This window comes from Ranitomeya variabilis, chromosome 7 (assembly GCF_051348905.1).
Source record: "Ranitomeya variabilis isolate aRanVar5 chromosome 7, aRanVar5.hap1, whole genome shotgun sequence".
Classification (NCBI taxonomy): Eukaryota; Metazoa; Chordata; class Amphibia; order Anura; family Dendrobatidae; genus Ranitomeya; species Ranitomeya variabilis.
This window is the reverse complement of record NC_135238.1, coordinates 42,992,227-43,018,215: the sequence shown is the minus strand read 5'-3', so window position 1 is coordinate 43,018,215 and position 25,989 is coordinate 42,992,227. Positions and strand designations below refer to the sequence as shown.

At 46.8% G+C, this 25,989-nt stretch overlaps 1 protein-coding gene across 1 annotated transcript in view; it reads left to right on the top strand.

Annotated features, from left to right (window-relative positions):
• Positions 1-25,989, top strand: part of DNAH3 (dynein axonemal heavy chain 3) — a 373,447-nt gene that overhangs the window by 117,908 nt on the left and 229,550 nt on the right. The window contains exons 12-13 of the mRNA XM_077274961.1: positions 495-600; positions 22,346-22,524. Coding sequence (XP_077131076.1) covers positions 495-600; positions 22,346-22,524 — 285 coding nt within the window. The remainder of the gene's footprint in view (positions 1-494; positions 601-22,345; positions 22,525-25,989) is intronic.

Genomic DNA, 25,989 nt, shown 5'->3' with positions numbered 1-25,989 from the left:
GTGCCAGATCCATTCTATCTATGTAGAGTCGTTCTGATTGATCCATCAATCCCATTTGAAACTGACATTGTAGGAAACCAGTTGCCACTGGGAGCTCGTTAGATACGTAATGTAAGTAAATCTAGCCAGTAAATCCTACCCTAAATTTTTTTTAAAGGGAGCGTATCCCCACACTGATTGGACAGCGTCAGACTTTGTAACAACACACCCACAACTGGTAACACCCAATTGTCACTTTCTGTGAGTTTTCAGGAGGAATAACCGCGGAACGGTGCAGAGCGATAAGAAAACATGTCCTGAAATTGTTATTTTATGGAGAATACGATAATTTACAAAAACTGTTATCAGGAGAGGCGACCGGCCTTTGTTTGCATCGTTTTAATACAGTGGCTGTATTGTATCACATAGCTCTATGGATGGGGATATTTCACGGGAAATTACTTTTCTGTAATCTTGTACTGATTTAAAGCTTTTCCTGTCTCCGATTTCCTTAGGTATCTAAATGTTTATAAGAAACACAGCGATCTTTTGAACAACAAAGCTCAGCAAGATATTACGGGGTTCCTTAAGGAAGAGCATTCACTGCAGGCCTTCACTAAGGTAAAGAAAGGATCGAGCTTGTTAAGGAGGCTTCTGTTTCCGATATCCTTGTACTGGACCACGGAGGGTAGAATTAGGATTTATTCTAGAGTACAGTGATCCGTTCAATATATGATGGAATAAAAGTGGTCTTTATCCAAAATAAAATGTACATTTATGTATAATAAATATAAAAGTCATTAAAACAAAAGAAAGATCAAGAAAATAAATCTCAGACAGAAGGACATCAATACAAAGGTATCATCACCGGGAGCTTTCGAGACTACACAGGTCTCTTCATCAGGCATAGATTAATAGAAATCCTGAAGAATCACATATTTATGCACAATACAGCCCAGAAATAATGCCATAGATAAGACAGGTGATGTGAAGCAGAACTATCATGATGTGAGAGTGATAAACAGTCGTGTCCATAAATATTGGAACAGTTCATAGATAAGGAGTGTGAATGTTTTATTGTCCTCTGATTGGGATCTGGTTCTACATTCACTCTATGGCATTATTTCCGGGCTGTATTGTGCATAAATATGTGATTCTTCAGAATTTGTTTTAGTCTATGAACAATAATGCTAAAGCAGAACACATGATACCTCAGCCATATAATTGCGAATACTGCTAAGACATAATGTCTAAAGCGGCCCAATAGGTTCAGGACACTCCATAAATACAAGAGAACCGGAGTAAAGGTCCAAAAAATTACACTTTATTAATACAAAAAATGCGTAAATCAAAAATGATTATAAAAACTACTGCATAAGTAAAGACTAGATGACATGGGAGGGCATAATGAGAACTAAGAAACAACAGAACAAAAATATATATTAAAAGTGGATATGGGAAGCGTATACTGAGAAAATTATATTTATGTAGTACCAAATAGGTTATCTATGGAATGCCAATAAATCTAGCAGTCAACACAGGTTTAGTAGAGGGTATCTCACATAATGTAATCAGAGTCAAAAAACAACAAAAGGTCCCACATAATATCAATCAAATACCACACTACCCCTGTTCACGTTTACGTACTGCCAAAAAATGCCATCTCTCATTGTATAGTCTTACCCATATTAGTGCCACTTAGATGAACCGGTGTGGCCCCTACATGCGTTTCACGTGGGCTTTTTCGGGGGCCTGTCGTGCTCACAGAAGGACTGTATTTGTTCTGCCACCATTTTGTTTTGTTTTCCTGTTTTGCCCAGAGGGCTGTATTTTCTTTACAACACCTTGGTTTGTGCTGCCTGTGTAAGGAGTTAAAAGCACAAGAAGATTCTGGGGGCGGTTACCTTCTTGGCTCTGTGCCCGGAACCATTGAGCTGTGCTGCGGGTTCCCTAGGGAGAGACTGATAGACTGGGACAGAAAGGAAGCAGCCACAGGGCGGGAAAGGGATGCGCGCAGGAGACAGAGCAGCGTGCAGAGCAGGGTGCAGCTGCGCTTCAGAAGAGAGAGAGAGAGAGCTCCCGGTCTGAGGACAAATAGAGAGAGACTGCCCAGAAAGACTGTATCTCGTGAGTACATAAAGCGGACTCTGCTGTGACTGGAGAGGGGCACTTTGAGACCCGTTTTAGAGACTATGACACCCTGGTCCCCGCGGTAACAGTACAGAGCCCCTGACTCCTGGTACAGAGACTTAACATTGCGGAGCCCCTGTTTTCCTGGTACAGAGACTTAACATTGCGGAGCCCCTGTTTTCCTGGTACAGAGACTTAACATTGCGGAGCCCCGACTTCCAGGTTGTGCTGTAAAAGTTAAAGACTCAGAGCCTGTGCATACCACATTAACTCCCGAAACCCCAGGCAGCAGGCTCTCAGAGACTACTCTGCCCACGGACAACAGAGGGACGTCAAGTGCCACTGTTTCTCGGCGCCTACATTGGAGAAGACGACCCAAGTCATCTCCAGACTGATAAGTGTTCTTTTCTCAAGGAATCCTGCTTAATTCGGTTATATTGTTTAACTCCCGTATTTTTGCATTGTTTTATTGTTAGTTATTTTGCATTGCTTCCTCCCTGCGAGGAGAACCATATCCCTGTTATTAAACCCCTCAACTGTTGGTCTGTCTGTTCCGTGGTGACATACTCAGTACCTGCATTCTATTACATTTGGCGTAGTCGGCAGGATGTCACACGGTAGCGCGGACAGGGCAGACCAAGCAGCTGGGGAAGCTCCCAGGTCTAGCATTTCCCTGGGAGCCATGTTGAATAATTTACCAAGGTTCACTGGGAACAATGTAATGTTGTGGAGTTGGACAGAGCGTATCCGGGGAATGATGCGTATGCACCCCATGACACCAGCCCTGGAGGCAGAAATTGCATTGATGGCCCTGGAGGGGGAGGCGCGGGATTCTGTCATGCATAGGTCCCCCCGGGAGAGAGATACCCTGGACAAAGTGCTGCGCATACTTGAAGAAACGCATGGGGACCCCACTGACGTAGGGGAACTTCGCATGCGACTGTTTCACCGGGTACAACGGGAGGGGGAGACCGTGACCCAATTCATGAACGCCCTACAAGAGCTTCACACTGCTATCAGACGAAAGGACGGTGTAGGAGTAGGGTCAGTTGATGTGGTGCTCAGAGATCAGCTAGTGACAGGACTGCGTGACGCAATGATGAAACAGGCACTGCGAGAGCGCATGCGAGTAAAGCCAGACATGACTTTCTCTGAGGTTGGCAGTGAGGCGCGTGTGCGAGAACAAGAACAGGGAGTGACGGGGCTGGTAGGAAGGGTGCAGAGCGGGGAGGTAACCACCACCGCAGACAATATTCCCCAGTGGGTGGAGGACCTGAGAATGGAGATTAGACAGGTCCGTGAAGAAATGGCGGCCACCAGAAGAACTCTGGCAGAGGGGCCTGGCCCTCTGGTGCGAGACAGAGAAGCTGCCCCCCGAAGGGAGGGTGAAACTATCAGGAGGAGAAGCCCTCTTACATGCTACACTTGTGGAGAGTCCGGCCACATTGCTCGATGGTGTCCCCGGTGGAGCCGACCATCCCCACATCCTCCTTTAAACTAGGTGGCTCAGGGCTTGAGGGGCACCGCTCAGAGCGTGAAGAACAGAGGAGGAGGAGTAAAAGTCCCCACAGCCTTGTTTCCATGTGCCCTCTGGTCTGGGCAGAAATCAATGGAAGAGCAGTGCGATGCTTGATGGACACCGGCTCACAAGTGACCACCATGCCTGAGAGATATTTCCGCCATCACTTAACAGAGGCGCTACGGCCCAAATGGGGCCCTGTGATCAAACTTATGGCGGCCAATCACTTGCCCATCCCGGTCGCAGGGGTGGTATGGATGAACATAGAAGTCTGCGGAAAAGACCTCGGGAGGAGAGGAGTGGTACTGGTGGATGGAGAGGTAGCTAAAGACCATACCGTGACCCTGGGCATGAATGTGTTAAAAGACCTCGGAAGCCTCGTTTTCAACGAGTCCCCGGAACAGTTCCTACGACAATGGAGCGATCAAACCCCCCAGAGGAGTGTCTTCCAACAACTGATACGGACCGCCCAGGTCCGGGAAGCATCCAGCGACGGAAAGGAACTCGGCAAAGTCGTCGTCCCCGCCTCCGTCAATCGAGTGTTGCCCCCTGGGCAGACAGTGCTTCCCCTGCCTGTACGAGCTGGCATCCCGCTGGAGGGGGTCGAAGTCCAAATTGAGCCCAGCAAAGCCGACCAGCTGCCGTCAGGAATATTGGTTGCACGGTCCCTGGCTACCGTGCGGGATGGAACTGTCCTTGTGCACTGTATCAATTTGGGGGAGACAGATACAACGTTGCCCCCTAGAAGTGAAGTCGCTCAAGTCCTGGGCCTTCCAGACGAGTTGGTCCCCTGTTATGACCCCAATGGCGAGGGTCTCAGAGATATCAGCAAGTCTGCGAAGTACAAAAATCCAGCTCATAGGGCAGTGGTAACTGGGTTGACCATATATCTACTCCTAACGCCAACACTAGAAGTAGCCGGGGAACATGCCTACGTTGGTCGCTAGATGTCTCGCGCCAGCCGGAGGACTAACTACCCCTAGAAGAGGAAAACAAAGACCTCTCTTGCCTCCAGAGAATAGACCCCAAAAGTTGGATACAAGCCCCCCACAAATAATAACGGTGAGGTAAGAGGAAATGACAAACACAGAGATGAACTAGGTTTAGCAAAGAGAGGCCCACTCACTAATAGCAGAATGTAGTAAGATAACTTATATGGTCAACGAAAACCCTAACAAAATCCACACTGGAGGTTCAAGAACCCCCGAACCGTCTAACGGCCCGGGGGGAGAACTCCAGCCTCCCTAGAGCTTCCAGCAAGGACAGGATACAGATTATGTACAAGCTGGACAAAAATGTAAACAAAAACAATAGCAAAAAAGCAAGAAAGCAGACTTAGCTTAATCAAGCAGGAACCAGGATCAGTAGACAAGAGCACTACAGATTAGCTCTGATATCAACGTTGCCAGGCATTGAACTGAAGGTCCAGGGAGCTAATATAGCAACACCCCTGACCTAACGACCCAGGTGAGCATACAAGGGATGATAGACATACCCAGAGTAAAAACACTAGTAGCCACTAGAGGGAGCCAAAAGGTAAATTCACAACAGTACCCCCCCCTTAGTGAGGGGTCACCGAACCCTCACCAAGACCACCAGGGCGATCAGGATGAGCGGCGTGAAAGGCGCGAACTAAATCGGCCGCATGCACATCAGAGGCGACCACCCAGGAATTATCCTCCTGACCATAGCCCTTCCACTTGACCAGGTACTGAAGCCTCCGCCTGGAGAGACGAGAATCTAAGATCTTCTCCACCACGTACTCCAACTCGCCCTCAACCAACACCGGAGCAGGAGGCTCAGCAGAAGGAACCACAGGCACAACGTACCGCCGCAACAAGGACCTATGAAATACGTTGTGAATGGCAAACGACACCGGAAGATCCAGGCGAAAGGATACAGGATTAAGGATCTCCAATATCTTGTAAGGACCAATGAATCGAGGCTTAAACTTGGGAGAGGAGACCTTCATAGGAACAAATCGAGAAGACAGCCATACCAAATCCCCAACACGAAGTCGGGGACCCACACCGCGGCGGCGATTGGCAAAACGCTGAGCCTTCTCCTGTGACAACTTCAAGTTGTCCACCACATGATTCCAGATCCGCTGCAACCTATCCACCACAGAATCCACTCCAGGACAGTCAGAAGGCTCCACATGTCCCGAGGAAAAACAAGGATGGAAACCGGAGTTGCAGAAAAATGGCGAAACCAAGGTGGCAGAACTAGCCCGATTATTAAGGGCAAATTCAGCCAACGGCAAGAAGGTCACCCAATCATCCTGATCAGAAGAGACAAAACACCTCAAATACGCCTCCAGAGTCTGATTAGTTCGTTCCGTTTGTCCGTTAGTCTGTGGATGAAAAGCGGACGAAAACGACAAATCAATGCCCATCCTACCACAAAAGGATCGCCAGAACCTGGAAACAAACTGGGATCCTCTGTCCGACACAATATTCTCAGGAATGCCGTGCAAACGAACCACGTTCTGGAAGAACACAGGAACCAGATCAGCAGAGGAAGGCAGCTTAGGCAAAGGAACCAGATGGACCATCTTGGAGAAACGATCACATATCACCCAGATGACAGACATGCCTTTAGACACCGGGAGATCCGAAATGAAATCCATAGAGATGTGTGTCCAAGGTCTCTTCGGGACAGGCAAGGGCAAGAGCAACCCGCTGGCACGAGAACAGCAAGGCTTAGCTCGAGCACAAGTACCGCAGGACTGCACCAATGACCGCACATCCCTTGACAAGGAAGGCCACCAAAAGGAACTGGCCACCAGATCTCTGGTGCCAAAAATTCCCGGGTGCCCTGCCAACACTGAGGAATGAACCTCGGAAATGACTCTGCTGGTCCATTTAGCAGGCACAAACAATCTGTCAGGTGGACAAGAGTCAGGCCTACCAGCCTGAAATCTCTGCAACACACGTCGCAGATCTGGAGAAATCGCTGACAAGATAACTCCTTCCTTAAGAATACCCTCCGGTTCAGCGACTCCAGGAGCATCAGGCACAAAGCTCCTAGACAGAGCATCGGCCTTCACATTCTTAGAACCTGGTAAATACGAGACCACAAAGTCAAAACGGGAGAAAAACAATGACCAGCGGGCCTGTCTAGGATTCAGGCGTGTAGCAGACTCGAGATACATCAAATTTTTGTGATCAGTCAAGACCACCACCCGATGCTTAGCACCCTCGAGCCAATGACGCCACTCCTCAAATGCCCACTTCATGGCCAATAACTCCCGATTGCCCACATCATAATTTCGCTCTGCCGGCGAAAACTTCCTAGAGAAAAAGGCACAAGGTCTCATAGTAGAGCAACCAGGGCCTCTCTGCGACAAAACGGCCCCTGCCCCAATCTCCGAAGCATCCACCTCAACCTGAAAGGGAAGTGAGACGTCAGGCTGGCACAAAACAGGCGCCGAAGTAAACCGGCGTTTCAACTCCTGGAAAGCCTCCACGGCAGCAGGAGCCCAGTTAGCTACATCAGAGCCTTTCTTGGTCATATCCGTCAGCGGTTTAACAACGCTAGAGAAATTTGCGATAAAACGACGGTAGAAGTTAGCAAAACCCAAGAACTTCTGAAGACTCTTAACTGACGAGGGTTGAGTCTAATCATGAATAGCTCGGACCTTGACTGGATCCATCTCCACAGCAGAAGGGGAAAAAATGAACCCCAAAAAGGGAACCTTCTGTACACCAAAGAGACACTTTGAGCCTTTTACAAACAAAGAATTTTCACGCAAAATCTCAAAAACCATCCTGACCTGCTCCACATGCGAGTCCCAATCATCAGAAAAAAACAGAATATCATCCAGATAAACAATCAAAAATTTATCCAGATACTTCCGGAAAATGTCATGCATGAAGGACTGAAAAACTGAAGGTGCATTAGAGAGCCCAAATGGCATCACCAAGTACTCAAAATGACCTTCGGGCGTATTGAATGCGGTTTTCCATTCATCGCCCTGCCTAATGCGCACAAGGTTGTACGCACCCCGAAGGTCTATCTTGGTGAACCACTTGGCACCTTTAATCCGGGCAAACAAATCTGACAACAACGGCAAAGGATACTGAAATTTGACAGTGATCTTATTTAAAAGCCGATAGTCAATACAAGGCCTCAAAGATCCGTCCTTTTTGGCCACAAAAAAGAATCCCGCACCAAGAGGGGAAGAAGAAGGACGGATATGCCCCTTCTCAAGAGACTCCTTGATATATGAACGCATCGCGGTATGTTCAGGTACCGACAGATTAAACAGTCTCCCCTTAGGAAACTTACTGCCAGGGATCAAATCTATTGCACAGTCACATTCCCTATGAGGAGGCAGTGCACTGGACTTAGACTCGCTGAAGACATCCTGATAATCAGACAAATACGCCGGAACTTCCGAAGGCGTAGAAGAAGCAATAGACAAGGGCAGGGAATCTCCATGAATTCCATGGCAGCCCCAACTTGACACTGACATAGCCTTCCAGTCCAAGACTGGATTATGGGTCTGTAACCATGGCAAACCCAAAACAACCAAATCATGCATTTTATGCAGAACAAGAAAACGTATTACCTCCCGATGTTCGGGAGTCATGCACATGGTAACCTGTGTCCAAAACTGCGGTTTATTTTTTGCCAATGGCGTAGAATCAATACCCCTAAGAGGGATAGGATTTTCCAATGGCTCAAGAACAAATCCGCAGCGCTTGGCAAATGACAGATCCATAAGGCTCAGGGCCGCACCTGAGTCCACAAACGCCATGACAGGATACGATGACAGTGAGCAAATCAAAGTTACAGATAGAATAAATTTAGGTTGCAAATTACCAATGACGACCGGACTAACAACCTTAGTAAGACGTTTAGAGCATGCTGAGATAACATGTGTAGAATCACCACAGTAGTAACACAAGCCATTCTGGCGTCTATGAATTTTCCGCTCATTTCTAGTCAGGATTCTATCACATTGCATTAATTCAGGTGCCTGTTCAGACAACACCATGAGGGAATTTGCGGTTTTGCGCTCCCGCAACCGCCTATCGATTTGAATAGCCAGGGCCATAGAATCATTCAGACCTGTGGGAATGGGAAAACCCACCATCACATTCTTAATGGATTCAGAAAGACCATTTCTAAAATTTGCAGCCAATGCACACTCGTTCCACTGGGTCAGCACGGACCATTTCCGAAATTTTTGGCAATACACTTCAGCCTCATCCTGGCCCTGAGACATAGCCAGCAAGGCTTTTTCTGCCTGAATCTCAAGATTGGGTTCCTCATAAAGCAAACCGAGCGCCAGAAAAAACGCATCAATATCAGCCAATGCCGGATCTCCTGGCGCCAGCGAGAAAGCCCAATCCTGAGGGTCGCCCCGTAAAAAAGAAATAACAATTTTCACTTGCTGAGCGGAGTCTCCAGAGGAACAGGGTCTCAGGGACAAAAACAATTTACAATTATTCCTGAAATTTCTAAACTTAAATCGGTCTCCGGAAAACAGTTCAGGAATCGGTATCTTAGGTTCTGACATAGGATTTCTGATAACATAATCTTGTATGCCCTGCACACGAGCAGCAAGCTGGCCCACACTTGTAATCAAGGTCTGGACATTCATGTCTGCAGCAATCACAAGCCACTCAGATGTAAAGGGGAAAAGAAAAAAAAAAAAAAAAAAAAAATGAGAGAGAGAAAAAAAAAACTCAGAACTTTCTTTCTTATAATCCCGCTTCTGCAATGCATTTAACATTTAATACTGGCCTGGCAAACTGTTATGACCCCAATGGCGAGGGTCTCAGAGATATCAGCAAGTCTGCGAAGTACAAAAATCCAGCTCATAGGGCAGTGGTAACTGGGTTGACCATATATCTACTCCTAACGCCAACACTAGAAGTAGCCGGGGAACATGCCTACGTTGGTCGCTAGATGTCTCGCGCCAGCCGGAGGACTAACTACCCCTAGAAGAGGAAAACAAAGACCTCTCTTGCCTCCAGAGAATAGACCCCAAAAGTTGGATACAAGCCCCCCACAAATAATAACGGTGAGGTAAGAGGAAATGACAAACACAGAGATGAACTAGGTTTAGCAAAGAGAGGCCCACTCACTAATAGCAGAATGTAGTAAGATAACTTATATGGTCAACGAAAACCCTAACAAAATCCACACTGGAGGTTCAAGAACCCCCGAACCGTCTAACGGCCCGGGGGGAGAACTCCAGCCTCCCTAGAGCTTCCAGCAAGGACAGGATACAGATTATGTACAAGCTGGACAAAAATGTAAACAAAAACAATAGCAAAAAAGCAAGAAAGCAGACTTTAAGACCCGTAGATGAACGCAACATCAATCGACTATTCCGCAATTTCATATGGCAGGGAAGGAGACCTAGAATTGGACTGTACATCCTCCAACAGCCTAAGACTAATGGGGGAATCAATTTCCCAGGTGTTAAATTATATAATCTGGCAGCCAATATGCGGATCCTTAAGGACTGGCTGAACGGTACATCCACGTATTCATCCAATACCGTAGAATCATCTCTGATAGATAATAGGTCCCTGGTAAGCTTATTACATTCCCCATATCCCTCATTAACATCAGACCATAAAAATAACCCCTTATTTATGTCAATGTGGAGGACGTGGGTGGTGGTGCGTAGGAGGCTACACTTGTCCAGTGGTGTTTCACTTGCACAGTCATTTTCCAATAATCCTAGTTTCCATGATGGAAAGGCACACCCCATCTTCTCTAGATGGCAGAGAGAGGGTTTACAATCCATTGGAGACATAGTTGACACACAGACAAGGACCGTCATTTCATTTGCTCAGGCATGCACTTTATTTGACTATATACGCACACACCCTTTCCACTACATGCAGTTGCAAAGCTACGCACATAGTGTCATACACGCTTTCAATGACAATGACTGGCAGGACGAATTACTGAGCAAGTTGAATACATGCACTCAGAATAAGGGTCTGGTCTCGGAGTACTATACATTCCTTCGTCCTCTGATACAGTATGATACCGTAGGGGTGGGAATTACAAAATGGCAGGTGGATGATGTCTCCTTTACACCATCTCTTATCTTGCGGGCATTACAGAAAGCACTCAAATATATATCTTCTGTCTCTTATTGGGAAATGGCGTTACAGATCCTACACAAGACCTATGTTTCACCAAAACGTAGTTATCTGATGGGGAATCTGGCGAGCCCGGCCTGTTCTAGATGTGGGGAATCTGAAGCGGACCACTATCACTGCTTTTGGGCTTGTCCACAAATTCAATTGTTCTGGCAGCGTATATATACCTTCGTGTCGACGCACACCTCATATAACATCACACTTACTTCAGCCTGGGCTCTCTTTGGTCATATTACGGATAATGATGTCCATATACCATACCATGGTAAAAAATTCCTTTTTATTATCTCAGCTGCAGCTCGTAAAACAGTTCTGCAAAACTGGTTGGCGCCTAAAGTGCCCACATTGCGACTTTTCCTAGAGAAACTTGCTTTTCTGTTTAGAATGGACTGGATAGACGCTTCCCTCCAAAAAGAGAGAAGGACTCAGACATTCTTTGACACATGGGAACCATTTATAGCGATCCTTCCGGCTCACACTAAGCAAGGAATCAGAGATTGTTTTGAGATGACTACTTGGTTCTTGGAACAAACAATAGCAGGTCGTCCGCCTCTGTGAGGATGACTCGCGGATTGGGACATATAAACCTGAGGATGTAGGAGTGGAAGCCGGGTGCTCTCCCCCCCTTCCCCCTTCTTTCATTTTCCCCAGATGTTCTCCTCCCCCCCCCCCCTTCATTTTCCTAAATATTTTCTTCATACTTCTCTGTCTTTTTGCCCATTCCGGCATAACGTCAAAATATGGCAATGACAGATAATAAGGACCAAAAACAGACCTTTTAAATTAGCCATTCTACTTATTTGTTATGTTTATGCAAATTATTTTATTTACTTACACCGTATTGCTCGAGATGTGACGTAACATTGACTGATTGATACAAGAATGTGCAAATTTTATATTTGTATTGTCAAAAAAGTTTAATAAAAGCATTATTGAAAAAAAAAAAAAAAAGAAAGCAGACTTAGCTTAATCAAGCAGGAACCAGGATCAGTAGACAAGAGCACTACAGATTAGCTCTGATATCAACGTTGCCAGGCATTGAACTGAAGGTCCAGGGAGCTAATATAGCAACACCCCTGACCTAACGACCCAGGTGAGCATACAAGGGATGATAGACATACCCAGAGTAAAAACACTAGTAGCCACTAGAGGGAGCCAAAAGGTAAATTCACAACAGTCCCCACTTAGGCGGTACAGCTGACAGCAAGGCCAGAAGACCCGTGGCTGGTGACCGTCAAGGCAGAGGCAGCCCCGGACCCCAGATTAATGCAAGAAGGGCGCCAGATACTGGAACGCATGAGGGCGGAGCTCTCGGAACTTACTCCGCAGCAGGTACCTCAGGTAGAAGCTGTATTGGGGAAATTTCAGGATGCGTTCGCCAAAGATGAAGATGACTTTGGACGTACCACGGCCATCACCCACGAGATACCCACCGGGGATGCGGCACCAATCCGGGAACGGTACCGCCAAATACCCCCACAGATGTACCAGGAGGTGAAGGGAATGCTGTCACACATGCTGAAGAAGGGAGTTATACGTGAGAGTCAGAGCCCGTGGGCTGCCCCTATCGTCTTGGTGAGAAAGAAAGACGGGTCCCTGCGGTTCTGTGTGGACTATCGGCGGCTCAACGCTTGCACAGTGCGGGACTCATACCCACTGCCCAGGATAGAGGAGTCCCTGACGGCACTAGGGAATGCCAGATATTTCTCCATGTTAGACTTGGCCAGCGGCTACTGGCAGGTGCCCATGTCTGAGCAAGACCGCGCCAAGACGGCTTTCATCCTTCCGATGGGACTGTATGAGTTTGACCGGATGCCCTTCGGCCTAGCAAATGCCCCAGGAACATTTCAGCGACTCATGGAGAGATGTCTGGGAGACCTGAACTTTGAAGCCACTTTGATCTACTTGGATGATATCATCGTCTTTGCCCCCACCTTTGAGGAGCATCTGCAGAGGTTAGAGCAAGTTCTGAGTCGGCTACAGAAGTATGGCTTGAAAGTGAAACCCCAGAAATGCCACCTCTTCCGTACCGAGATTGAATACTTGGGACATGTTGTCTCCGCTGAGGGGGTGAGGCCTTCCCAGGAGAAGATCGCTGCGGTACAAGAGTGGCCAACTCCAAAAACGGTGAAAGATGTGCGTGCGTTCCTGGGACTCACGGGATATTTCAGACGCTTTGTAAAAGACTTTACACGCCTTGCTAATCCACTCCAGGAGTTGTTGAGGGGAGTGCCCTCTTGCGCCAAAAACAGGAACATACAGTGGGGGAAGCATCAGGAGGAGGCATTCTTGGCTTTGAAGAAGGCATTAACGGAGGCCCCCGTGCTGGCCTGACTTCACACAACCGTTCATCTTGCACACTGATGGGAGCCTGCAGGGCCTCTGGGCTGTACTGTCGCAGATGCAGGACGGGAAAGAGCGCGTCATCGCATACGCCAGTCGGTCTCTGCATGACTCAGAAAGGAATCCAGAAAACTACAGTTCATTTAAGTTGGAGCTGTTTGCGCTGGTGTGGGCAATGACTGAGAAGTTCGCGGAATATCTGGCTGGCTCAGAAGTTCATGTACGCACCGATAACAATCCGTTGGCCCATCTCGAGAATGCCAAGTTAGGCGCCCTAGAACAACGTTGGGTAGCCCGAATGGCCAAGTTCCGATACAGAATTTCGTATAAAAGAGGAGCTGAGAATGTACATGCGGATGCCCTCTCCCGAGTAAACTATCGCAAACCAGCACCCAGCCAGGATGAAGAACTGGAAGATGTAGAGGTTCCAGGTTTTGGAGAGACTGCCAGGACGGTGGCAGCGGCGCGGGAAATTGAACAGGAAGAGGCCTGTGTGAACTTGCTGGAGCAGCCTCTGTCATGGTTCCCAATGGCAAGGGAACGTAAGAAACATATAAGTAACGAACGAGCTCTCGGGTGATGGAAACTCGAGTTGACCGTGAGCTAAATCTACCACACAACTAACAGTAGCCAGGGAGCATACCTACGGCTTCCTATATGCCACGCGCCAGCCGGAGGACTAACTACGCCTGGTAGAGGAAGAAACAGACCTGGCTTACCTCTAGGGAAATCCCCCAAAAGATGATAGCAGCCCCCCACATGTAATAACGGTGAATTAAGAGGAAAAGACATACACAGTATGAAAGTAGATTTAGCAAAGAGAGGTCCACTTACTAGATAGCAGAAGGATACAAAAGAGGACTTCACGGTCAACTGAAAACCCTTTCAAAAACCATCCTGAAATTACTTTAAGACTCCTGTGTCAACTCATGACACAGGAGTGGCAATTTCAGCCCGCAAGAGCTTCCAGCTACAGAGAATTACAAAAACTGCAAACTGGACAAAAGGTACAAAACAAAAGGACAAAGTCCACTTAGCTGATCAGCAGACTAGTAGCAGGAACATGCAACCGAAGGCTCTGGTTACAATGATGACCGGCAAGGAAATGACTGGAGAGCAAGGCTAAATAGGAAACTCCCAAACACTGATGGAAGCAGGTGAACAGAAGCAGCAAAGTGCAAACAAGTCACCAGTACCACCAGCAACCACCAGGGGAGCCCAAAAAGCGGATACACAACAGTACCCTCCCCTTAAGGAGGGGGCACCGAACCCTCACAAGAACCGCCAGGGCGATCTGGATGAGCCCTATGAAAGGCACGAACCAAATCCGAGGCATGAACATCAGAGGCAGTTACCCAAGAATTATCTTCCTGACCATAGCCTTTCCATTTAACCAGATATTGAAGTCTCCGTCTGGAAATACGGGAGTCCAAGATCTTCTCTACGACGTACTCCAATTCACCCTCCACCAGCACAGGAGCAGGAGGTTCAGTAGAAGGAACCACCGGTACCTCATATCTCCGCAACAACGACCGATGGAACACATTATGGACAGCGAAAGATGCCGGGAGGTCCAAACGAAAGGAAACAGGGTTAAGAATCTCCAAAATCCTATAAGGACCGATGAACCGAGGCTTAAATTTGGGAGAAGAAACCCTCATAGGGACAAAACGGGAAGACAACCACACCAAGTCCCCAACGCGAAGGTGGGGACCAACACGACGACGACGGTTAGCAAACTGCTGAGTCCTCTCCTGGGACAATTCCAAATTATCCACCACTTGTCCCCAAATCCGATGCAACCGATCCACCACCACATCCACTCCAGGACAATCCGAAGATTCAACCTGACCAGATGAAAAACGCGGATGAAACCCTGAATTGCAAAAGAAAGGAGAAACCAAAGTGGCAGAACTAGCCCGATTATTAAGAGCAAACTCCGCCAACGGCAGAAAGGCAACCCAATCATCCTGATCCGCAGACACAAAACACCTCAAATAAGTCTCCAAAGTTTGATTAGTTCGCTCCGTCTGGCCATTGGTCTGAGGATGGAATGCAGACGAAAAGGACAAATCAATGCCCAACCTGGCACAGACTGCCCGCCAAAATCTAGACACGAACTGGGTACCCCTGTCAGAAACGATGTTTTCCGGAATACCATGCAAGCGAACCACATTTTGAAAAAACAGAGGGACCAACTCAGATGAGGAAGGCAACTTAGGCAATGGCACCAAATGAACCATTTTAGATAAACGGTCACACACCACCCAGATGACAGACATCTTCTGAGAAACAGGGAGATCCGAGATAAAGTCCATAGAGATGTGCGTCCAAGGCCTCTTCGGAATAGGCAAGGGCAACAACAACCCACTAGCCCTAGAACAACAAGGCTTGGCCCGAGCACACACATCGCAAGACTGCACAAAAACACGCACATCTCGAGACAGGGAAGGCCACCAGAAGGATCTAGCCACCAAATCTCTGGTGCCAAAAATTCCCGGATGACCTGCCAGAGTAGAAGAATGAACTTCCGAGATGACTCTAGTGGTCCACTCGTCAGGAACAAACAGTCTACCAGACGGACAACGATCAGGTCTATCCGCCTGAAATTCTTGCAAAGCACGTCGCAAATCTGGAGAGACAGCAGACAAAACCACTCCCTCCTTAAGGACACCAGCAGGTTCAGAATTCCCAAGAGAGTCAGGCTCAAAACTCCTAGAAAGAGCATCTGCTTTCACATTCCTAGAACCCGGTAAGTACGAGACCACAAAATTAAACCGGGAAAAGAACAACGACCAACGTGCCTGTCTAGGATTCAGGCGCCTGGCAGACTCCAAATAAATTAAATTCTTGTGATCAGTCAAAACTACCACCTGATGTCTGGCACCCTCAAGCCAATGACGCCACTCCTCAAATGCCCACTTCATGGCCAAAAGCTCCCGATTACCAACATCATAGTTTCGCTCGGCGGCCGAAAATTTTCGCGAAAAGAACGCACAAGGTCTCATCACTGAGCAGTCGGAACTTTTCTGCAAGAAAACCGCCCCCGCTCCGATCTCGGAAGCATCGACCTCAACCTGAAAGGGAAGAGAAACATCAGGCTGGCGCAACACAGGGGCAGACAAAAAGCGGTGCTTAAGCTCCCGAAAGGCCTCCACGGCAGCAGGGGACCAATTGGCAACATCAGCACCCTTTTTAGTCAAATCCGTCAGAGGTTTAGCAACGCCAGAAAAACCAGCTATAAATCGACGATAAAAATTAGCAAAGCCCAAGAATTTCTGGAGACTCTTCAGAGAAGTAGGCTGCGTCCAGTCGTAAATAGCCCGAACCTTGACAGGGTCCATCTCAATAGAAGAAGGGGAGAAAATATACCCCAAAAATGAAATTTTTTGAACCCCAAAAACACACTTCGAACCCTTCACACACAAAGAATTCTCCCGCAAAACCTGAAAAACCCTCCTGACCTGCTGAACATGAGACTCCCAGTCATCAGAAAAAATCAAAATATCATCCAAGTACACAATCATAAATTTATCCAAATATTCACGGAAAATATCATGCATTAAGGACTGAAAGACAGAAGGTGCATTAGAAAGGCCGAAAGGCATTACCAAATACTCAAAATGGCCCTCAGGCGTATTAAATGCGGTCTTCCACTCATCCCCCTGCTTAATTCGCACCAAATTATACGCCCCACGAAGATCAATCTTAGAGAACCACTTAGCCCCCCTTATGCGAGCAAACAAATCAGTCAGCAAAGGCAACGGATACTGATATTTGACTGTAATTTTATTCAGGAGACGATAATCAATACAAGGCCTCAGAGAGCCATCCTTTTTAGAGACAAAGAAAAAAACGGCTCCTAAAGGTGATGAAGAAGGACGAATATGTCCCTTTTCCAGGGACTCCTTAATATACTCGCGCATAGCAGCATGTTCAGGTACAGATAGGTTAAACAAACGACCCTTTGGAAATTTACTGCCAGGAATCAGATCTATGGCGCAATCACAATCCCTGTGAGGAGGGAGTGAACCAATTTTAGGCTCTTCAAAAATATCACGATAATCAGACAAAAATGCCGGAATCTCAGATGGAATAGATGACGAAATGGAAACCAAAGGTATGTCCCCATGAGCCCCCCGACATCCCCAGCTTAACACAGACATAGCCTTCCAGTCAAGGACTGGGTTATGAGACTGTAACCATGGTAATCCAAGCACCAAAACATCATGTAAATTGTACAACACAAGGAAGCGAATCACCTCCTGATGGTCTGGAGTCATACGCATAGTCACTTGCGTCCAGAACTGTGGTTTATTACAAGCCAAAGGTGTAGAATCAATACCCTTCAGAGGTATAGGGACTTCCAGAGGCTCTAAATCAAACCCACAGCGCCTGGCAAAGGACCAGTCCATAAGACTCAGAGCGGCGCCAGAGTCCACATAGGCATCCACGGTAATAACTGATAATGAACAAATCAAGGTTACAGACAAAATAAATTTGGACTGTAAAGTGCCAATTGAAATGGACTTGTCAACCTTCCTAGTACGCTTAGAGCATGCCGATATAACATGAGCAGAATCACCACAATAGAAGCATAACCCATTTTTACGCCTATAATTCTGCCGCTCGCTTCTGGACATAACTCTGTCACATTGCATTTTCTCTGGCGTCTCTTCAGAAGATACCGCCAAATGGTGCACGGGTTTGCGCTCCCGCAAACGCCGATCAATCTGAATTGCCATTGTCATGGACTCATTCAGACCTGTAGGCGCAGGGAACCCGACCATAACATCTTTAACGGCATCAGAAAGGCCCTCTCTGAAATTTGCCGCTAAGGCGCACTCATTCCACTGAGTAAGCACAGACCACCTACGAAATTTTTGGCAGTATATCTCCGCTTCATCTTGCCCTTGAGATAGGGCTATCAAAGCTTTTTCAGCTTGAATCTCCAAATTAGGTTCCTCATAAGGCAACCCTAAAGCCAGGAAAAACGCATCCACATTGAGCAACGCAGGATCCCCTGGTGCCAATGAAAATGCCCAATTTTGAGGGTCACCTCGCAGCAAAGAGATTACAATCTTAACCTGCTGGACAGGATCTCCTGAGGAGTGAGGTCTGAGAGAAAGGAATAATTTACAATTATATTTGAAATTCAAAAACCGAGATCTATCTCCGGAAAACACCTCTGGTGTAGGGATTTTAGGTTCAGAAATAGGAGCATGTATAACAAAATCTTGTAAATTTTGAACCTTCGTAGCAAGATTATTTAAACCTGCAGCCAAACTCTGAGGATCCATCTTTAAACAGGTGAGCTCAGAGCCATTCAAGGATTATAAGGAGAGAAAGGCAAAGGCTGTAATTAAAGCTGAAATACAACTGATCCAACTATGGAGCAAGCATAGAGGAAAAAGGGAAAAAAAAAAAAATGTACAGACTTCTTTTTTCTCTCCTTTCTTCTGCCAATAAGTTTAACACGGGGCCGGTCATACTGTCATGGTTCCCAATGGCAAGGGAACGTAAGAAACATATAAGTAACGAACGAGCTCTCGGGTGATGGAAACTCGAGTTGACCGTGAGCTAAATCTACCACACAACTAACAGTAGCCAGGGAGCATACCTACGGCTTCCTATATGCCACGCGCCAGCCGGAGGACTAACTACGCCTGGTAGAGGAAGAAACAGACCTGGCTTACCTCTAGGGAAATCCCCCAAAAGATGATAGCAGCCCCCCACATGTAATAACGGTGAATTAAGAGGAAAAGACATACACAGTATGAAAGTAGATTTAGCAAAGAGAGGTCCACTTACTAGATAGCAGAAGGATACAAAAGAGGACTTCACGGTCAACTGAAAACCCTTTCAAAAACCATCCTGAAATTACTTTAAGACTCCTGTGTCAACTCATGACACAGGAGTGGCAATTTCAGCCCGCAAGAGCTTCCAGCTACAGAGAATTACAAAAACTGCAAACTGGACAAAAGGTACAAAACAAAAGGACAAAGTCCACTTAGCTGATCAGCAGACTAGTAGCAGGAACATGCAACCGAAGCCTCTGGTTACAATGATGACCGGCAAGGAAATGACTGGAGAGCAAGGCTAAATAGGAAACTCCCAAACACTGATGGAAGCAGGTGAACAGAAGCAGCAAAGTGCAAACAAGTCACCAGTACCACCAGCAACCACCAGGGGAGCCCAAAAAGCGGATACACAACAAGCCTCGCGATGAATGGGTCCGAGTACAGCAGGAGGATCCGGAGCTAGCTCAGTTGAGAAGGTGGGTCGTGTCCGAACAAATGCCCAATCGACAAGAGAGGAGGTCCATGTCACCTGAAGTACTGAAGATGCTACGCCAGTGGGAGAGGCTCGAGTTGCGGGATGGTATCCTGTACCGGAAGGTATTCCTGCAAACAGAACTCAGTCTTGTATGGCAGACAGTGATTCCCTCGTCCATGATAGACCAGGTGGCTAAGGAAGCACATGAGAAAGGAGTACACTTTGGGCCAGAAAAGACTATGCAGTGGTTACAGCGCCTATTTTATCACCCCCACTTAAGGAAAACTGTGGATAAAGTATGTCGGCAATGCAGAAGTTGTGAGCTGGTCAAACCACCAGAACAACGAGCTCCCACAGAGACGGTGAGGTCTTCTGGCCCCATGGACCTACTGGCAATAGATTACTGGACAATTGGACCAGCACACCAAGGTTATGAGCATTGTTTAGTGATGATAGACCACTTTACTAAATTTGCCGTAGTGATGCCCACGCGGGACCAGACTGCCGAGTCTGCGGCTCACGCAATCTGCAAACACTTCATCCAGGTGTACGGGTGTCCCAAGCGCATTCATTCTGATCAAGGGGCCTGCTTCCTCGGAAGAGTGATGGAGGAGCTGCACCAGCTGTACAAAATCGATAAGTCCCGGACCACCCCTTATCATCCACAGGGGAATGGGGCTTGTGAAAGATTTAACCGCACTCTGATTCAAATGCTGAGGACCCTGGAGGAGGACCAGAAGGCGAAGTGGACTGAGTCCGTCCCTGAATTGGTGTGGGCGTATAACAATCGTAAACACAGCACCACCGGATTCACCCCTACTCTCTGTTCTTTGGCCGACCCGGGAAGGGACTGGCAGAGCTGGCGCTGGAACCCGAGGAGGACTACCCACGGACGGGGGTGTACTCCTGGGTTCAAGAACATCGTCGTCGGCTGCGGACAATTCAACGTCTAGTGCAGGACCGGCTGCAAGAATTGGAGCATCCCCAGGTAGCTCCTCAAAAGGGGACAGCCCTGCGGCCTGGAGACCGAGTCTTAGTGAGGGAAAAGTGCCCACACAACAAACTAGAGTACCGGTGGGAGAAAAGGCCGTACCGAGTGAAGCGGCGGCTCGGCAACGGGGGCCCCGTTTATGAGGTCCAGCCCGAAACGGAAGAAGGGACTCCCACCCGCACGCTGCACAGGAATATGTTGTGCCCATGTTTGTCTCAAGATCCTGAATCAGTCCAATTGACTCCAGCACCCCCACCGGCGGCGCCAGTGATCAATGTAGATGTGGAAGACGAGGAAGACTCCGAATCTCTTCCAGTGAACCCAGGGACAGGGCTGGTGCCAGATTCTACCAACATATCGGAGGAAGCCTCGACTCCTCCCACAGCAGCTGACACCACCACCCCTGCTGGTTTGAGACGCTCTGAACGTTCAACGGCTGGTGTACCCCCTGTTCGCTACAATCAGGACGAGTTCATCTGGCAGCAGATTGTGCAAGGACTGGAAGATTGCCAACAGGAACTCCTGAAGATGTCGCCCGTGGAATGGCGAGCAGAAAGAGGGGGGGAATGTAAGGAGTTAAAAGCACAAGAAGAGCCTGGGGGCGGTTACCTTCTTGGCTCTGTGCCTGGAACCATTGAGCTGTGCTGCGGGTTCCCTAGGGAGAGACTGATAGACTGGGACAGAAAGGAAGCAGCCACAGGGCGGGAAAGGGACGCGCGCAGGAGACAGAGCAGCGTGCAGAGCAGGGTGCAGCTGCACTTCAGAAGAGAGAGAGAGCTCCCGGTCTGAGGACAAATAGAGAGAGACTGCCCAGAAAGACTGTATCTCGTGAGTACATAAAGCGGACTCTGCTGTGACTGGAGAGGGGCACTTTGAGACCCGTTTTAGAGACTATGACACCCTGGTCCCCGCGGTAACAGTACAGAGCCCCTGACTCCTGGTACAGAGACTTAACATTGTGGAGCCCCTGTTTTCCTGGTACAGAGACTTAACATTGCGGAGCCCCTGTTTTCCTGGTACAGAGACTTAACATTGCGGAGCCCCGACTTCCAGGTTGTGCTGTAAAAGTTAAAGACTCAGAGCCTGTGCATACCACATTAACTCCTGAAACCCCAGGCAGCAGGCTCTCAGAGACTACTCTGCCCACGGACAACAGAGGGACGTCAAGTGCCACTGTTTCTCGGCGCCTACGTTGGAGAAGACGACCCTCCAAGCAAGTCATCTCCAGACTGATAAGTGTTCTTTTCTCAAGGAATCCTGCTTAATTCGGTTATATTGTTTAACTCCCGTATTTTTGCATTGTTTTATTGTTAGTTATTTTGCATTGCTTCCTCCCTGCGAGGAGAACCATATCCCTGTTATTAAACCCCTCAACTGTTGGTCTGTCTGTTCCGTGGTGACATACTCAGTACCTGCATTCTATTACACCTGCAATAAAACAAAGGAAGTTCTTAAAGCCGCAGTGTACCCATGTCTACCTCTGTGTGCAGCCGAGTGAGCCGATCTACCACACACTGTAGTATGACATTATTAGGTGCATTATCCCAGTACCGTTGCATCATTACAGATATAGTGCCTGTACTGTGACATTATCATGAACAATTTTTCTTTTCTGTGACATGACTTTGCAAATGTGACATAACTATATAATTTATCCCACCACTGGGACACCATAACTATCTTTTCTGAGTGGAATATTCCTGCAATATTTCATCCTTTATGTGTTGTCTCTGTGATGTTATGTTTCTGGGAGTAGTGAGTGAATCTTACACTTAACCAAGAATTGTAAACAAAAAACGGTAACAATGCTTGCGTCTAGTTGTCACAAATCATATATTTTTTTAACACGTTTTACAGGTTTATATATTTTTATTATTATGATGATGATGATGATAACTAGTAACATTACATTTATTCCATTTATGTCAAACTTTAATAGTATTTAATTGAGGCCTGTTCATTTCTTATGCACAGAAAATCAATAACTTATCACAACTCCGTGGGGAAATTGCATCCATGCATGTTACGGTTCCCCTGGCCATGTTCTGCTTGGATGCCTTGCGTCTCAATGAAGATCTGTGTGCCAGAGCCCAAAAACTGAAGGATCGTCTTATTCAGTTTGAAGTGGATGAAAACAGGGAGCTCAATAAGAGGTGAGATGTATGAACGTATGGATATGGATGTCCCAATCAACCGATCACGATGTTTAGGTGTATATACTGTGTGTGTGTGTATATATATATATATATATATATATATATATATATATATATATATATATATATATATATATATATATATATATTTGTATGTATACAAACTCCTCAACATTGAAATTGCTACACCAAGATGTTATGGAGATCAGAGGATGAGTAGACATGTTAATGATAAGTAAATGATGAAAAAATGCAAGTGAAATTTTCAAAACATCTTGATGTATTCAGTATTGAGTATGAGCGCCATATGCAGAAATCCCTTAACTTACAGCCTTGGTGCTAACGGTGAGATTAATAATGGTTGTCTGGGGAATGTTCTGCTGTGCTGAATGCATTTGGACAAATCATCAAGATCTGCTGCTGGCAGCTCCTTTTGCAGTTGTCAACTGATGTCAACCCAGATGTGTTTGATGGGAGACAACTGTGGAGACACAAGGAGTTTGAATGTTATCCCCACACTCCAAAAACATACTGAAAGGGAATGTAGATTGTAAGCCCCGATGGGCACAGTGATGACCATGTCTGTAAAGTGCTGCGGAATGAATGGCGCTACATAAGTGAGTAAAATAAATATATATATATCAGAGTAGAACAAAAAGATTCTCGGGATCCTGGTCCGACATCCATATCTGTACTCTGTGGCATGTGGCAGCCAGACCACCTTCTTGCAAACTTCTTTGTCTGGCATAGGCATTCGAATGTTGGCATCCTTGGTACCTCTTTTGCGTAAAATACTAAGCTAAGCCCCCGCAGAGTCATGACATCAAGCAAGGCCTCACACAACATTATGACATGCATCCCGATGTCATAGAGGCTAGCACTCACAAGAGGCGGCCAGGATGCCAGCATTGATTTAAAATATAATATATCTATTATAGTCAAGGGGGCTGCATTTGAAATTCTAGTAGTTGCAATTGAAAGCAGCGGACAAGATCGTCCTGCACAAACTTCCCCGTCCAACAGTCTTGCTGCCCTTTTTTAGTGACGGAGCCAAATTTTTGAAATCTGACCAGTGTCACTTTATGTCGTAATAACTCTGCAACACTTCAACAAATCCCAGTGATTTTGAGACTGTTTTTTCATGACACATTATACTTTATGATAATGGTAAATTTAGGTCAATATGTTTTGTGTTTATTTATAAAAAATATCAAAAATTTGAGAAAAATGTTAAAAAATTAGCAATTTTCGAAATTTGAATGTTTATCCCTTTAATCCAGATGGCCACACCACAGCAAACCATTAATAAATACCATTTCCCACATGTCTGCTTTACACTAGGACCATTTGTAAAATGTTATTTTATTTTGTTAGCATTTTAGGAGGGTTAAAAATGTAGCAGCAATTTTTCATATTTTCAAGGAAATTTACTAAATTTTTTTTTAGGGACTTATCCATGTTTGAAGTGACTTTAGGGGTCTCATATATTGGAAAACCTCCAAACGTGATACCATTTTAAAAACAGCACCCCCTGACATATTGAAAACTGCAGTCAGGTAGTTTATTAACCCTTCAGGTGCTTTACAGGAATTAATGCAAAGTGGTGTGACAGAAATGAAAATGTGTATTTTTACCACCTAAATGCCTCTAACGTCTGAACAGATTACTACAGCAGTCAGACTCTAAAGGTACCGTCACACTAGGCGATATCGCCAGCGATCCGTGACGTTGCAGCGACCTGGATAGCGATATCGCTGTATTTGACACGCAGCAGCGATCTGGATCCCGCTGTGAAATTGCTGGTCGCTGCTAGAAGGTCTGCACTTTATTTGGTCGCTAGGTCGCCGTGTATCGCCGTGTTTGACAGCAAAAGCAAGGATACCAGCGATATTTTACACTGGTAACCAGGGTAAACATCGGGTTACTAAGCGCAGGGCCGCGCTTAGTAACCCGATGTTTACCCTGGTTACCAGCGTAAAAGTTAAAAAAACAAACAGCACATACTCACCAACGCGTCCCCCAGCCTCTGCTTCCTGACACTGACTGAGCGCCGGCCCTAAACTGAAAGTGAAAGCACAGCGGTGACGTCACCGCTGTGCTGTTAGGGCCGGAGCTCAGTCAGTGTCAGGAAGCAGAGGCTGGGGGACGCGCAGGTGAGTATGTGCTGTTTGTTTTTTTAACTTTTACGCTGGTAACCAGGGTAAACATCGGGTTACTAAGCGCGGCCCTGCGCTTAGCAACCCGATGCTTACCCTGGTTACCCGGGGACCTCGGCATCGTTGGTCGCTGGAGAGCGGTCTGTGTGACAGCTCTCCAGCGACCAAACAGCGACGCTGCAGCGATCGGCATCGCTGTCGCTATCGCTGCAGCGTCGCTTAATGTGACGGTACCTTAAGGCCGCTATTTGGTCATGAAGTGCCATGGCAAACATCAGGACCACACAATCATGATCTGAGGGCACCAATTTGGATAAAGAGGAAGCCCCCACACTCTGTTAACCATATATAATGATGTAGTCACTATTGACAGCAGCATCTAAGGGGTTAAACAGATTTGGATGGTGCAAACACTGATCGTGGCTGATACAGCAAGTTGTCAGCTATAGTGTACAGCCGACAGCTGCTGGATTGTCTCCTGTATGGGGAGGCTATTCTCTTATATCTCAGGTCAGTTAAAAGACGTATTGGCTGTCATTAAGGGGTTAAAACCCCTTTATAAGATATACTCAGTGCTGTGTGTAAGGATAACGCATCCCAAATTTCACGTGTCTGTACAGAAATTACACCAGTAGGAAATGGTGGGAGGTTCAGCTCCGAAGCCTCCACATTGCCATAATGAACCTGCAGAGGATTAGATGCAGTGCAATTTTCCTGGCTTAACGTAACCTGTGACTTAGGAGCAATGCAAAATAAGTGGTCATTCTAATAAAGATAGTCCCTTTTCTACAAGTCTATAATCGGCCAAATGAGCCTCCGTAAGAAAATTTGTCCTGGAACCTTGGTCCATGTAAACATGGGAGCGATCATCTGGTTGTTCATCAGCTGATCGTATGTTTTAGGTAGTCTGAAATTCATTGTCATCACCTCGTGTGACCAGCTATTTATTAACTGTTTGGGGTCCGATTGATCATAAATAGTAAATAAATGTGGTCCATCCCCATATTCTTAGCATCAGCCTGTGTAAGAGGGCTTGAACTTGTTTTAATTGGACAACCTCACCTAACCACCGGAACCTGCAATGATCGGCATATTGGGCAAATTTTCTCACCCGATGGAGAAGCAGTTGGACAACGACTGGCTCTTCATTTATTCTCTATGGGTCTGCCGGAATAAGCCAAGCGCAACATTCAGTAGCACCATAGGTGATGAATAGAGCGCAGGTCAAGCATGGTCACCTCCACTCCATCCTAACAGGTATAAAAGTTCCTCCATCTGCTATTTGGTGCAAGTTCCAGCAGTCAGA